The sequence below is a fragment of the Bos taurus genome, chromosome 1 (assembly GCF_002263795.3).
Source record: "Bos taurus isolate L1 Dominette 01449 registration number 42190680 breed Hereford chromosome 1, ARS-UCD2.0, whole genome shotgun sequence".
NCBI classification, from domain to species: domain Eukaryota; kingdom Metazoa; phylum Chordata; class Mammalia; order Artiodactyla; family Bovidae; genus Bos; species Bos taurus.
The window spans coordinates 53790554-53806695 of record NC_037328.1 but is presented as its reverse complement, the minus strand read 5'-3'; the positions used below and the strand labels follow the sequence as shown (position 1 = coordinate 53806695).

Below are 16142 nucleotides of genomic sequence, written 5' to 3'. Positions count from 1 at the left end.
GGTTGGTAGGTGCCCAATATGCTACTGGAGAAGAGTGGAGAAATAACTCCAGAAAGAATGAAGAGACAGAGCCAAAGCAAAAACAACACCCAGTTGTGGATGGGACTGGTTTTGCAAGTAAAGTCTGATGCTGTAAAGAGCAATATTTCATAGGAACCTGGAATGTTAGGTCCATGAATCAAGGCAAATTGAAAGTGGTCAAACAGGAGATGGCAAGAGTTTACCTGGAGTTTACCCAAACTCATGTCCATTGAGTCAGTGATGCCATCCAACCATTTCCTTCTCTGTCATCCTCTTCTCCTCCTGCCCTCAATCTTTCCCAGCATCAGGGCCTTTTCAAATGAGTCAGCTCTTCGCATCAGGTGGCCAAAGTATTGGAGTTTCAGTTTCAACATCAGTCCTTCCAATGAACACCCAGGACTTATCTCCTTTAGGATGGACTGGTTGGATCTCCTTGCAATCCAAGGGGCTCTCAAGAGTCTTCTCCAACACCCCAGTTCAAAAGCATCAATTCTTCGGCGCTCAGCTTTCTTTATAGTCCAACTCTCACATCCCTATATGACTACTGGAAAAACCATTGCCTTGACTAGACTGGGACCTGACTGTGCTCAGATCATGAAATCTTTAAAAGTAGAACATAAATATCTATTTAGATGCAGAACTACCTGAAGGCAGGGACCTCGTTTAAATACCATTGCCATCTTCAGATTTTCTTGGTGCTTTATTTTCATAAACTGTTTTAGGTTTTATTATTTGATTGGAAACATCAAATGTTGCTTTGGTAGTTTATTACTGAATTTTATTACTTTTTCACTTGGTCAATTGATTCCCTGGATATCATTGTACATTCTATGAATACATATGAAACGGACCTCTAAGAGGCTATTAGATTTCTTCCCCCTTTAAGAGGCAAAATCTATGTGAACTGCTCTTTTAGTTACTGGTTTTTGACAATTTTTTAGTAAGTTATTGCAGTAGTTTCCATTATTTTTTCCTGAAAAATTAATCAGATTAATTTAAACTTCGGGAATCTTCTGAATGCAATACTCCATACCTAGCTAGCAGTAAATTAGGTTTTCACAGCTTGTCTCAGATACTTATTCTAGAAATTAGTAATTTAATTCTCTATGTGCATTAAACCCTGATTATTCCATTAGTTTAACAAGCTTGTTGATTATTCAAACAAAAGTCTCAAAATATATACTCCTCTACTTCCTGTTCACAAAAGTAAAATGGATTTTAAAATCAGAATACCTTGAGGATGTTAATATAATTATGAAATTAACAATTTTGGGGTTATCTACAAAGCATTCTCCATGAGTGTTAGTCACTCAGTCCTGTTCGACTCTTTGTGACCCCATGGACTGTAGCTTGCCAGGTTCCCCTGTCCATGGGATTTTCCAGGCAGAAATGCTGGGGTGGGTTGCCATTCTCTACTCCAAGGGATCTTCCTGACCCATGGATCAAACCTAGGTCTCCTACATTGCAGGCAGATTCTTTATCGCCTGAACCACAAGGGAAATAGCATTCTCTATAGGTGGGGGGGAAATATTTGAGACACAATATTTTGTTCTTAATTGACTTCTGGATCAAAGAGAAATTTTTAAAAACTTCTTTAATACACATTAACAAAATATGGTTTATTAAAACCTTTTGAGCTTCCCTGGTGGCTCAGATGATAAAGAATCTACCTGCAATCTCAGCTTCAATCCCTGGCTTAGAAAGGCCCCCTGGAGAAGGGAATGGCAACCCACTCCAGTATTCTTGCCTGGAGAATTCCATGGACAGAGGAGTCTGGTGGGCTACAGGCTATGGGTCACAAAGAGTTGGACATGACCTAACAACTCATACTTTCACTTTCATATTTTAAGGCCTACCTAATTTAATGAATTCTATTAATCATTTTACTCTTTCTTGCCAGACTAGGATAGACAATAATTTTTTTCCAGGTTTCTTGAGTATCATTGACAAAAAATTACATATGCTTAAAGTGAACAACACGGCTATTCACTACACATATACATTGTGAAATATTTACCACCGTCAAGTTAATTAAAACATCTTATCATCTCACTCAGTTACCATGTTGCTTATGTAGGTGTGAGAATGCTTCAGATTTACTCTTAGCACATTCAAGTATACAATACAGTATTATTTACTATAGTCACCATGCTGTACATTAGATCCTCAGAACTTATTGAGCTTATAAATGAAAGTTTGTACCCTTTGACTGACATCTCCCCATTATCTCTGGCCCACAGTTGCCAGCAACCATGATTCTACTTTCTGTTTTTATGAATTCAACTTTATTATTAGTATTATTGGATTCCACATGTAAATCATATTATATGTTTCTCTGTCTGGCTTATTTCACTTAGTATAGTTCCCTAGAGTTTCATTCTTATAACAGATGGAGAATTCAACTCTTTTATGGCTAAATAATATTCTACTCTATCCTCCTTCTCTCTCACATACACACACATCCAGGCATACTTTCTTCAACCTTTCATCCATCATTGGACACTTAGGTCGCTTCCATATTTCCATATCTTGCCGGTACTGACTGATGTTGCAGTGAAGATGGGAGTGCAGATATCTCTTCAACATACTGTTATCATTTTCTTCAGATATATACCCAGAAGTGGTTTTCTGGATCATATAATAACTACATTTTTTAATTTTTGAGGAATCTCCACACTGTTTTCCATAATGGTTGTACCAGTTTACATTCCTACCAACAGTGTACAAGGATTCCTTTTTCTCCACATCCTCAAGAACACTATCACTTCTCTTTTTGACAATAGCCATCCTAATAGGTGTGACGTCATAAGGTACTGTGATTTTGATTTGCTTTCCTTGATTATTAGTGATGTTAAGCACCTTTTCACGTACCTGTTGTCCATTTGTGTGTCTTTTTCTTGGAAAACTGTCTATTTGGGTCTTCAGACCATTTTTCAATAAGAGGGTTTTTTTTTTTTTGCTATTCAATTATTTGAGTTATTTATATATTTTAGACTTTAATACCTTATCATATAAATTATTTGCATATATTTTCTCCCTTTCTGTATGTTGCTTTTTCATTTTTTTTGGAGTGTTTCCTTTGCTATACAAAAGCTTTGTAGTTTGATATACTCGCTCTTGTTTATTTTTTGTTCCACTATGCTTTTAGTGTTATATCAAAAACGACGACAACAAAATTCATTGCCCAGACCAATGTTAAGGAGCTTTTTGTATATTTTCTTCTAGGAACTTTATGGTTTCAGGTCTTACCTTTAAATCATCAATTCATTTTGGGTTAATGTTTATGAGTGGTGTGAAATAGGGTCCAGCTTCATTCTTTTGTCTGTACATCCAATTTTCCCACCATTTATTAAACAGACTGAATGTGTATGTGTTCGTCGCTCAGTTGTGTCTGACTCTTTGTGACCGCATGGACTGTAGCCCGCCAGGCTCCTTTGTCCATGAGATTCTCCAGGCAGGAATACTGGAGTGGGTTGCCATTCCCTTCTCTATTTATTGAGGATTTTAGCATCTATGTTCACCAGTGGTTCTAGACTGTATTTTTCTTTCCTTATAAAGCCCTTATCTGGTTTTGGAATCAGAGTAATGTGGACCTCATAAAAAGAGTTTGGAAATTTTCTTTCTTTAAAGAAGAAAAAATTGGGGGGAATATATTTTTGGAAAAGATTTATAGGCATTATTATTTTTATTATTATTATTATGTTTGGTAAAACTCACCACTGATGCTATCTGGTCCTGGGTTTTTCTTTGTTGGGAGATTTTTAATGACTGATTCAGTATCTTTACTCACTCTTGGTCTGTTCATATTTTCTGTTTCCTCATGATTCAGTCTTGGTAGGTTGTATGTTTCTAGGAATTTACCCATTTCTTCTATGTTATATAATTTCTTGGAATATAATTTTTCATTGTAGTGTCTTAAGATCCTTTGTATTTCTGTGGTATCCACAGTAATGTCTCATTTTTAATTTCTGATCTTATTTATTTGAGTTTTCACTGTTATTCTTATCTAGTCTAATTAAGTGCTAATCTCTTAGTCATGTCCAACCCTTTGTGACCCCATGGGTTGTAGCCTGCCAGGCTCCCCTGTACATGTGATTGTCTAGGCAAGAATACTGGAGTGGGTTACCATTTCCTTCTCCAGGGGTTCTTCCTGACCAGGAATCAAACCCAGATCTCCTGCATTGCAGGCAGATTCTTTACCATCTGAGCCACCAGGGAAATCCAAGTCTTGTTAAGGGTTTTACAATTTTGTTTATCTTTTTAAAAATGAGGCTCTTAGTTTGATTAATCTTTTCTATTGTTTTTTCTGTTCTCTATTTCATTTATTTCTTCTCTGATCTTTGCCATTTCTTTCCTTCTGCTAACTTGGGACTTAGTTCTTCTTTTTCTAGTTCATTGAGGTATTTAATATAATGTTATTTGTTATATCATTCTTGTTTATTTCTTAATGGAAGTGTTTATCACTATGTGTGGATTTATTCCTGGGCTTTCTGTCCTGTTCCATTGATCTATATTTCTGTTTTGGGGCCAGTACCATACTGTTTTGATGAATATAGCTTTGTAGTATAGCCTGAAGTCAGGGAGTCTGATTCCTCCAGTTCTGTTCTTTTTTTCCTCAAGATTCTTTCTGCTATCCAGGCTCTTTTGCATTTCCATAAATAGTTTAAAATTACTTGTTCTAGTTCTGTGAAAAATGCCATTGGTAATTTGATAGGGATTGCATTGAATCTACAAATCACCTTGGGTAGAATGGTTATTTTAACAATGTTTATTCTTCCAGTCCAAGAACACAGTATATCTTTCCATTTGTTTGTGTCATTTTTGGTTTCTTTCATCAGTGTCTTATAGTTTCCAGGGTATAGGTCCTTTGCCTCTTTGGTAGATTTATTCCTATGTATTTCATTCTTTTTGATGCAGTAGTAAATGGGATTGTTTTGTTAATTTTACTTCAATATATTTAAAATTGCCCTTTTGATTTCTTCTCTGAGTCATTGGTTTTTCAGTAGTCTGATGTTTAATTTCCACATATTTGTGAATTTTCCGGCTTTCTTCCACTTGTTGATTTTAGTGTTATACCATTATGGTCAGAAAAGATACTTGATACAATTCAGTCCTTGTAAATTTGTTAAGACTTGTTTTGTGACCTAATATATGATCTGTCTTGGAAAATATTCCAGGTGCATTTAAGAAGAATGTGAATTTTATTGCTTTTGGATGAAATATTATATTTTCTAATTTGGGTCCATTTTATATTTAATGTATTTAATGTCCATTTTTCCTTATAATTTTCTCTCTGGATGGTCTTTCCATTGTTAAAAGAAGGGTATTGCAGTCCCCTGCTATTATTGCTTTGCTCTCTATTTCTACCTTTACGTCTGTTAATATTTGCTTAATATATTTAGGTGCTCTGACGGTGAGTGTATGTATTTACATGATGTTAATAGCCTCTTGGTGAATCAGCTTCTTTATCATTAAATAATAATCTTCTTTTCTCCTCCAACATACTTAAAGTATGTTTTGGATATAGCTACCCACTCTCTTGATTTTCATTTACATGGTATGTTTTTTTCCATCCTTTCACTTTGAACCTATGTATATCCTTAAAACTGATGTGAGTGTTTTATAGACAGCATATAGTTGGGTCTTGGTATTTATCTATTCAGTCACTTTACATCTTTTGGTTAGAGAATGTAATCCATTTATATTTAAGATAATTATTGATAAAGACTTACTATTGCCATCTTATCAGTTGTTTTCTGGCTTTTTTGTAGTTTGTTTCTTTTCCCTTGGTCTCTTCCTTTGTGATATGATAATTTCCTGTAGTGCTATGCTTTGACTCCTTTCTCTTTCTCTTTTGTACATCTGCTATAGATTTCTGCTTTGTGGTTATGAAACTATAAGTATAAAACATGTTATAGTTATAACAGTCTATTTTAAGTTTACAACAACTTAACTTCAGTCACATAGAAAAACCTTCTTACTCCCTCCCCCTACAAGCATTTTATGTTCTTTACTTTGCCAACAAAGGTCCGTCTAGTCAAAGCTATGGTTTTTCCAGTAGTCATGTATGGATGTGAGAATTGAGCTATAAAGAAAGCTGAGTGCCGAAGAATTGATGCCTTGGAACTGTGGTGTTGGAGAAGACTTTTGAGAGTCCCTTGGACTGCAAGGAAATCCAACCAGTCCATCCTAAAGGAGATCAGTCCTGAGTGTTCATTGTAAGGACTCATGTTGAAGCTGAAACTTTAATACTTTGGCCACCTGATGCGAAGAGCTGACTCATTTGAAAAGACCCTGATGCTGGGAAAGATTGAAGGCAGGAGGAGAAGGGGACGACAGAGGATGAGATGGTTGGATGGCATCACTGACTCAACAGACATGAGTTTGAGTAAGCTTTGGGAGTTGGTGATAGATAGGGAAGCCTGGCGTGCTGCAGTCCAGGGTGTCACAAGGAGTTGGACATGACTGAGTGACTGAACTGACTTACTGATTTCACAGGTTACATATTTTAATATTGTGTTCATTTATAAATTATTGTAGCTATGGTTGTTTTTTGAACTTTGTCTTTTAACCTTCATATTAATATTAGAGTTAAGTGACTTACGTACCATCATTACAGAATTAGAATATTATGAATTTGACTGTATACTTACCCTTACCAGTGAGCTTTGTATTTTCAAATTTTTAAGTTACTAGTTTCCTTTCATTTCAGCTTGAAGAATTTCCTATAGCATTTCTTGTAAGGCAGATCTAGTAATGAACCTCCTCAATTTTGTTTGTTTTGGAAATTCTTTATCTCTACCTCATTTCTGAAAGACAGCTTCAATATTGGTAATGTATTCTTGGTTGGCAGGTTATTGTTTCTCCTTTTGCTGCTTTGATTATATCATACTACTCTCTCCTCATCTATATGGTTTCTGCTTAAAATCCACTGATGGTTTATTTTTTGTATGGGAGAAAATTTTTTTCCCCTCAGGATAGTTGTATAAATCTCTGTAGACTGAGTAACACATGAAAAAAAAATTTTTTGTGTGGTATATTTCCTCCCATGGCCATTTCTTTAGCCAACTTACCTTGCTGAAGCATCTACATAATCTTCAGGGTTCATTCAATGGAAATTTGTTTTATTGACACATTAGAAATGGTGCACATTGGCATAGCTTCTGTCTGATGGGGAAAAAAGTCAAGATTGCATTGGCCATTAGGGAAAACCATTTCTGATTCCCAGATTGAATATAGCTGGTTGTTTCTTTTGTCCTGATACTGACTTCAAATGGCATATCTTCTGTCAGTCCTGGTCATTAGATTAGGCTACTGAATGTTCTCGTGCCTTTGATAGCCAGTAATTCTTTAGAATTATTCAGTATTATAAGTAAATATTAAGCTTTGCGTGTCAGCTAGTGAAAACAAGATCCTAAACACATCCATTATCTTTAAGAATTTCACTTTTTAGAGGGAAAATAGGCATAAAGTGAACTGAAATATAATGTTCAGTTATATGTGTTGTATAATAATAAGCATTGTAAGAGTGATATGATCACAAAGCAGGTATCACCCACCCTTGAGAGGCATGTGCTTGTGTTTCTAACATCCTAGTAGTTTTCCAGCTCTTAAGATGTTTATATCGGGCTTAACAGTTGATACTTGTTTTATAAGTTTGCTGGGTTGGGTTAGCTGTGATTAGTTAATATTTTCAGGGAAAGACATTATTTCACTTTGATTTTATCCTAAAGAACACATTAAAGAGCTATTTTGTTAGAATGGCAGCAAAACTTTTTGTGGATTTATTAGGTACAGGGTGCAGTACCTAATAAACACAGTTCCTTTTTTGAGAAGGTGAGGTGTTCTTGGGGAAGTAACATTTAAAGAAAGAACAAATACGATACAGCAGCAACATAAGTTTCTGCACAGCACTATATTTTTTAATGCACCTTAATATTTATTATTAGTGATGACCATGTAAGGCAAGTTAGAGTAGACACTCATTTTATGGATAAGAAACTTTACTAGCTTCCCACAATTACACAATAAGTGTGTGGTAGAGACAGCACTCAAAGTTAATCTATAGCTCTGTGTGCCTTAACATAGCAAAAATTGAGTAGTTCTTGTGGAAATCAGAGAACAAGATCTCACGAGTCCTGTCCAGACACCAAAGATTAAATCAGGTTCTGGTGTACAGTGAAAGGGTAAAGTCTGGGCTGGGCCAAAACCACACGCTGAGCAAAAAGCAGAAAACTGAAAGTCTGAGTTGAGAAAGGCCAAGGAAGCAGAATACAAAGGGACATTTAGACAAGAACTAGTGGAGATTTTGTGAAGAGACAAGGTAGGAGACCAGGGAATTTTCGGGGCAGTTGTCAACCCATCCAACTGCAAAGCACCTTTTCAAGACCGAGTCCCTTCCCTGCTGGTCTTAAAGGCATATAACATTCTGAACCTAAATCTTAACAGGCATAGGAAAGTGTAAAGGTATTTATTGGTTTTTGCTTGGATTACTTGGTCATATATTAAGGTTGATATAAGGCTGGCCCTATTTTATATATTTTATTTCTAAGGTATATATTTTAGAACCTTACTTTTTGAACCTTATACTTTGATGAAATGTTCTGTGTCTTCCACATTTTAAGTACTCAGTAGCTACATGTGGCCAGTTGATTGCCATATTGGACAGAATGTTAAATTTGGATTCTTATTCAAAAAAGTATTTTTAAAGTAATAAATGCACATGTAAAAATACTCAAGTGTTCAGAAAGTAAAAAATGAAAATTAAAAGTACCTTTCCCTGCCTTCCTCTCTCTCTCTATCCTTTTCCAAGTGGTATCCACTATTAAAACTTTCTTTTGTATCCTTTTAGGAAAAGAAAAGCATGGTTATCAGCATTTTATATGTATACTCTTTTTTTACATTACAAAAGTTGATTATACTAGATTTGCTGTTTTACATTCTTTTAAAAAATTATTAAAACTCTGTCTTGGAGGTGTTGACACAATAATATATTTAGCTCTAACTTTTTAATTTAAAGGTTGCCTAGTGTCCCCTTGTTTGAAAATGGGATTTATCAGTTCCCTAAGAATCCACCTGCCAATGCAGGAGCCATGAGCTCGATCCCTGGTCAAAAAGATCCCTGGAGAAGGAAATGGCAACCCACTGCAGTATTCTTGCCTGGGAAATCCCATGGACAGAGAAGCCTGGCGGGCTACATAAAAGAGTTGGGCACAACTTAGTGACTAAACAACAGTTCTAGGCTTTTACTTTGTTTCCAGGGGGTTTTTGTTTTGTTTTCCTATTCATACAGTGCTCTCATATATACGGCTATTGTGCTGTTAAGTTTTGTAGGGAAGATTCCTAACAGTTCTATTGCTGGATCAATGGATAAGAACACAGCCTCTTAAGGAGGATGCCTGAAAGACCTCCATGACAAGTGCTGTTTCTAAACAAGGAAGCAGTTTAGAATCTGGGGCAAGGGTAGGGCATAAACAATAGAGCCTGAAAGAAAAGGGAGCCAGAGATAAAATAGAAACTGGCTGTGAAACAAGATGATAAATATTTGTACCACTAGTCTTAAGGGTGACTTTTTAATCAGCACAGTCCCTCCTAGGAGTATTTAAGAAAAAAGTTTTAAATGTCAGTGTATTTTATTATAACAATAAAAGTATAGATATATTTTTATAACTATAATTGTGGTTTTATTATAAATACAATGCGTATCTATTGTATATAGTTTGGAAAAATGCAAGAAAGTGTAAAGTAGAAAACCAATTTCATCCATACTCAAGGAAAACCAGTGTTAAACCGTAATCACTTGTTTCTATATGTTATTAGTTTTTACATATTTGAAATCATATTATATGTACATGTGTTTATATCCAAATTTCCCTTTACTTACCATCTTGATCTTATTGGTTTTACTTTCTTTCATTATTTTCTTCCTGCTTTTTTTTTTTAATTTCTTTTTTCCTAGGTAACAGAAATCTAACATTATTTTGGAATGAATTTGGATACCCAGATAATAAGGACATGGAAAAATCTTCAGATTCTGTTCAGTATCAAAGAAGACAAGCCATGGCCATCCCATGCATGATTCAGTGTGGTGAGTGTTAAATTCCATTCAAGTTAGCAAACTTTTCAGATCAGATCAGATCAGTCGCTCAGTCGTGTCCGACTCTTTGCGACCCCATGAATTGCAGCATGCCAGGCCTCCCTGTCCATCACCAACTCCCGGAGTTCACTCAGACTCACGTCCATCGAGTCAGTGATGCCATCCAGCCATCTCATCCTCTGGCGTCCCCTTCTCCTCCTGCCCCCAATCCCTCCCAGCATCAGAGTCTTTTCCAATGAGTCAACTCTTCGCATGAGGTGGCCAAAGTACTGGAGTTTCAGCTTTAGCATCATTCCCTCCAAAGAAATCCCAGGGCTGATCTCCTTCAGAATGGACTGGTTGGATCTCCTTGCAGTCCAAGGGACTCTCAAGAGTCTTCTCCAACACCACAGTTCAAAAGCATCAATTCTTCAGCACTCAGCCTTCTTCACAGTCCAACTCTCACATCCATACATGACCACCATAGGAAAAACCATAGCCTTGACTAGACGAACCTTTGTTGGCAAAGTAATGTCTCTGCTTTTGAATATGCTATCTAGGTTTTAGTAAGAGCCTAATATTGCAAGTCACTGTGTTAAAAAAGAAATAAGGAAGTCAAAGATGAAGTAAGACAGAGTTCTTGCTTTCTAAGAGATTAGGGTCTAGGAGAAAGGTTAAGATGAGTATGAAAGTAATTGTAATAGAGGTGAAAATAATGTAAATGATGTCAAAGAGACCCACAGTTCTTTGAGGTTTCAAAGAAGGAAGAGAGAAAATTGAAGCAAGGCTTCATGACAAGGTAGCCTTTGCCTTGGTCTTTCAAGTCAGTTTTTGAAAGCAGGGGTATAGTTGGAAATATGTGTTAATATATAGTGTGCCATTCAGCTAATATTATTGTGGTGAATAATAGAAACAGTCATTTTCCTATTTTTAATACTTAACACTGTGTTAAATTAAAAGTAGATACTTAGCAGTTGACTACTAAGTGAATCAATAATGAGTAAATAATAATAGATAAAATTATTAGATTGTGTAAACATGTTCAGTAGCCTTGAATGCCAGGATAAGGAGTTTTAATTTTAATAAGCAATGGAGAAGCATTGGAAGTTTTTCAAAAGGAGAGAATATCACTGAAGCATTGAACGCTTATTATGGGTCTTCACTGTCTGTAGGGAATCTGCCATCCAGTGGGAGAAGCAGTCAAGCAAACAAAAAAAAAAATCACACTGTAGTTCCTTACACAGGGCCAAGGGAACCCCTTGGACATGAATTTGAGCAAGATGTGGGAAAAGGAAGGACAAGGGAGCCTGGCATGCTGCAATTCATGGGATCTCAAAGAGTCGGACATGAGTTAGTGACAGAAGAACAGCAAGGGAATACCTCCCCAACCTTGAGCCTGGGGTGTTCCAAACAGGACCTGACTGGATAGATGTCACTTGTAGTAAGGTTGCTCTGGCAGCTCAGTGCAAGATGATTTGGAGAAGGCCTAAAGCAAAGGTTAGGGTCATACCTCTGCAGACAAGACTTCTGGTACGATCCAGGATCCAGGTGAGGAATTACACAGATCTGAATAAAGATATGGCAGTGAGATTTAAGAGGAACACACACGACAGGCACTTAGAAGGTATAATTGAGAAAATTGATGACTGTATGCAACAACCTATTGGATGATAATATCACTGGTTAAAAATGACTGTGTGTATTTGATATGTGCAACTTATTGCCAGAATCCAATTTCTAGTACCTGAAAGCTATGTGAAATTGGGCAAATTTCTTAACTTCTCTAAGCTTCGATTTTCTTTTTTATAAATTGCAGTTAGTATTTGTAGTTACATTATGCAGTTTTGTGAAAATACAATTAATTAACACATGTAAATTTTATTCAGTGCTTAGGATAGTGTATTATGGTTCTCCTGAGAAAGAGAAGCAACAGGATAGATAGATTTATGGATGGATGGATAGATAGATATTAATCATAGGGAATTGGCTCAGATGTTTGAGGAGGCTGACAAGTCCCACGATCTTAGTCAGCAAGGTAAAAACCTGGGGGAGCCATTGTTTTAATTCCAGAGCTTTAAGGCCTGAGAACCAGGAGGCCTGATAACATAGTTCCAATCTAAATATTGACAGATTTGATACCCAAGAAGAGCTGATGCTTAGTTCTAGTTTGGAGACAGGAAAAACTGATGTCTTGGTTCAAGACAGAAAGAACTGTCTTTTATTTGCAAGAGGGTCAACTTTTTCCCCCCTATTCAGGCCTTCAACTGATTTGTTGAGGCCCATCATATTAGGAAAGATAATTTGCTTTATTCATTCTACCAACTCAAATGTTAATCTAATCCAAAGCACAGACACAGTCAGAATAATGTTTGACCAAATATCCAGGTACCCAGTGGCCCTGTCAAATTGACACATAAAATTAACCATCACAAATGGCTACTAATGTTGTCTTTTTAATCATTATTATTATATCTTATAAGCCTCAAGAACCCCTTTTGGTAGGTAGTGAAATTCATATTCTTAACCACTGTGCAGACTGCCTCCATTTTAGATAAACAGAGAGAAAGAAGTATTTACCCAAGAGCTACTAACAAAGGGTGTAGAGGGGATTCAGGATTCAAGTGAGGAGTAGCCTGAAGAGAGTGGAGTGCCTGAAAATGAGGAGAGACTGAAAGGGGGAAAGAGACAAAGAAGTCAAGAACTGTAGACTGGAGAGCAGAGTAAGAGCTATAAGAAATGCAGAACAAGGAACTGTGTAAATGGTAGAATTTGATTTTCCTTCTTATCTTAGTCATGTGGTTGGAGATGGACGGTGGTATTGGCAGATAAATAGTGGGTCAGAAAAAATGGGAGAGTCAGTCTTGATGCCTTCCTGTGGTTTAAGAAAAGGTGAAGAGGGACCTATTACTTCATATTCTTTTGGCTGGAACCAGCAGAAACCAACTGGAAAAAACTTAAGCAATGATGGCAATAATAATAATAATGGCAGCAATGATAATACTTATTGATGGTGTTCTAGGTAGCTCAGAATCCTGGACTATTTGTGCCATCAAATATAATGGTATATGGTCAAGAATTCACTTGTCTTTGGACTGAAAGATAACTTCATACTTTCGGTATATGCAGCCTGACATCTTACTATGGTAGATTCACCTCTGATTGTGGTCTTTCTTGTATGTGGTTTTTGTTTTGATGATTTTAGATCTTTGCCTTAAGTGGAGAGTCTTGCCTCCTTCTACTAATTATCAGGAAAAAGAATTCTTTGACATCTGGATTTGTGCTAATAACCCTAATCTCTCGGAAAACAGGTAGTTTTTGATAGTTTTCTAAAATTCTTTATCCATTTTTAATTCCTATAATTTATATGTATGAAGCTGAAAAATGTCATCCCTTAGCAGCTGTCATCCCTTCTAACTCTTTCTAGCCTATTGCCACTTCTGGAAGGATATTTCATTAGTGCTCTTTTCCATCAAGTTAAAAGACACTTGGGTGTAAGTTTTTGTTAATGTTGGGTGTGCAGCTCTGCACTTCCACTGATGGAAAACCTTACCTCTGTGTTTAAGAGTTCTGTCTTCCAGTTCATTTTCACGCAATGTACAATCTTATAGTGCATGAGTCTTATCTAGATACTTAAGTGTTAGACCATGTGCTTTTTCTGTTTAAGTCATATATTGATTTCATTGCTTTGTGCTTTTGGAGGAAGAACTTCAGACTAAAACAGGAAAAAGGTCAATTAAATATTGATGGATGTCAACATTATTGCACACCCTTTTTGACTTACTTCTTTTCCTTGTGGGCTAAAGAGTTAATATGCCCCTTTAACAGAGGCACCCTTAAGTGAAGCATCACTTTTCCATGGAGTTTATTCTAAGTTCTTTGACCTGGATGAGTGGATCGATATTGCTAATATAGACATTAGGGTAATAATTCGTGTTTATTTTTATCCAGCCCTGAAAAAAAAAGAGTAACTGAAAAAAAAAATAAGAAGGAATAAAACATTTAGAAACTGCTACTAAAACCTCTTCAACCTGGAGTCTTCAAGTTAATCATATTTAGAGATTAATGAAAAATGTCATAGGTGATGGGGCTCTTAGATTTCACATGGCCCAAGGGGTTTTTCAGTCTCCCTTTCTTGGATTGCAGCAGAACCTTTTTTTTTTTTAATCCCCAAATAAAATTTGTCTCTGACCTCAGGTATATAAAACAGATAAAAACAGAACTGTCCTGATTGAATTGGAGGCTGAGAATCTTGGGGCCAGAGGTATCTACTTCTCATTTCTGTCTCCAGCTCTCTGTAAAAAGCCTACAGCCCCAGGGAGCATGATTATAAAATACTGATCTAGACTCACTTCTTCATTTAAGAGAAGTGAAAATTGAAGCCCAAACAGGGGTTGAGAAGACTATTTATGAAGCTGCTGGCCTTGATCTTCTGACTGCCAACCTGATTCTAGTCCTAACCTGTAACTTGACTATCTCCCAAATAGGAACACAGTAGTGGCTCAGTTTCGATATTAAGAATAGTCTGATGGATAGTGTCTTAATTATTACTGTCATTATTTTCACCCATTTGTTGTTTAAAATAAGTTGGGTTTTTTTTGTTTTTGTTTTGTTTTTTAAATTTCTCTGTGGAAAGACTTGTGCTTGGAAATGTAAATAAAATTGGTGCCATCCCTCAACTGTCCAAAAAAAAAAAAAAAAAGGTGATAATATTGATCACTTTCTGTGAGCTCAAAACTTTCATGCAGTGTGGGATAGTGTTTAAAGTTCAGACTCTGGGGCCAGACTACCTAGGTTTGACTCATGGCTCCTTTAGCCTGTGAAGCCTTGGACAAATGATAAAACCTCTCTATAACTCATCTTCCCATCACATAGAATAGAGTGCAATAATAGTACCCTCTGCACCTTTTCTAGGTCCAGCTGAATCCCTTTTTAAGGACAGTCTTAAGTCCCTGGTCACTGGGGGGCCCTTAGTAATAAGCCATGAGGATTTAGATTCCTCTGGTAGCTCAGATGGTAAAGAGTCTGCCTGCAGTGCAAGAGACCTGGGTTGGAAAGATCCCCTGGAGAAGGAAATGGCAACCCACTCCAGTATTCTTGCCTGGAGAATTCCATGGAAAGAGGAGCCTGGCAGGCTACAGTCCACAGGATCGCAAAGAGTCGGACACAACTGAGTAACTAACACTTTCACTTTTTTTCCCATTATATTTTAGCCATATATCTATGACTTCTCACTCCAGCCTTAGGCCATCTCAGATCCACAGAACTGGGGATCTGACCTCTATAGATTCCCTTTTCTCCAGCTAATCATTATCCTTGAATTGACATGCTTGTCCCTTCTCCTTGAAAAGTGGTGATGCCATCACTGAGTGTTATAAAATTAGTTTCAAAGCCATACTAATTCTGTCTCTTTTATACATCAAAACACTGCCATTTCTGATGACAGGCAAGATAAATTTGCCATGTTCACAGAAAACGGATGGCCCTTAAAAGCCTGAAATGCAAAAAGTCCTATATTTATAATTTCTTAAGTCCTTGATTCTTTAAATATACTGACATAATTTTGACCATCTGCATTTCATTTCCACTGAAAAGATGAAGACAAAAACAATGCTTAAAGTGAGAGCAAGAGATTTAGAAATGGGAGCTATGGAGAAAAACTCTTGATTATAAGGGCAGTTACTTGAAAGTTGATACTTCCTTTAAGGGAGATTATCAACAGCAATGCAGATGAAGATTCCCATGGGAAGAGAAGTTGATCTGATGACCTCATTCAGTTCTCTGATTCAGTATGTTTAAATGGACCATGCATACTTTGAGACTATGCTGTGAAATAGCAAAACTCTGATATATACGCACTGTTAGACGTGGATAAAATGTGTGTTAAAATGATGAGAAAGGAAGTATAGTTATTTATTAGGCAATACTGGATGAGTGAAAGGATAGCAATACGGGGTGAAAAGTGGCATCATATGTATTTACAGAAAATGCAGTTTATTGTCACCAGTTAATTGTCACCTGCCAATTGTCAGCAGGGTTAAAGCCAATG

At 36.6% G+C, this 16142-nt stretch overlaps 1 protein-coding gene across 1 annotated transcript in view; it reads left to right on the top strand.

Moving 5' to 3' along the window:
- MORC1 (MORC family CW-type zinc finger 1) overlaps positions 1-16142 on the top strand; it is a 161156-nt gene that overhangs the window by 76379 nt on the left and 68635 nt on the right. The window contains 2 exon segments of the mRNA XM_059887296.1: positions 9980-10108; positions 13299-13404. Of these exon segments, the coding sequence (XP_059743279.1) occupies positions 9980-10108; positions 13299-13404 (235 nt within the window).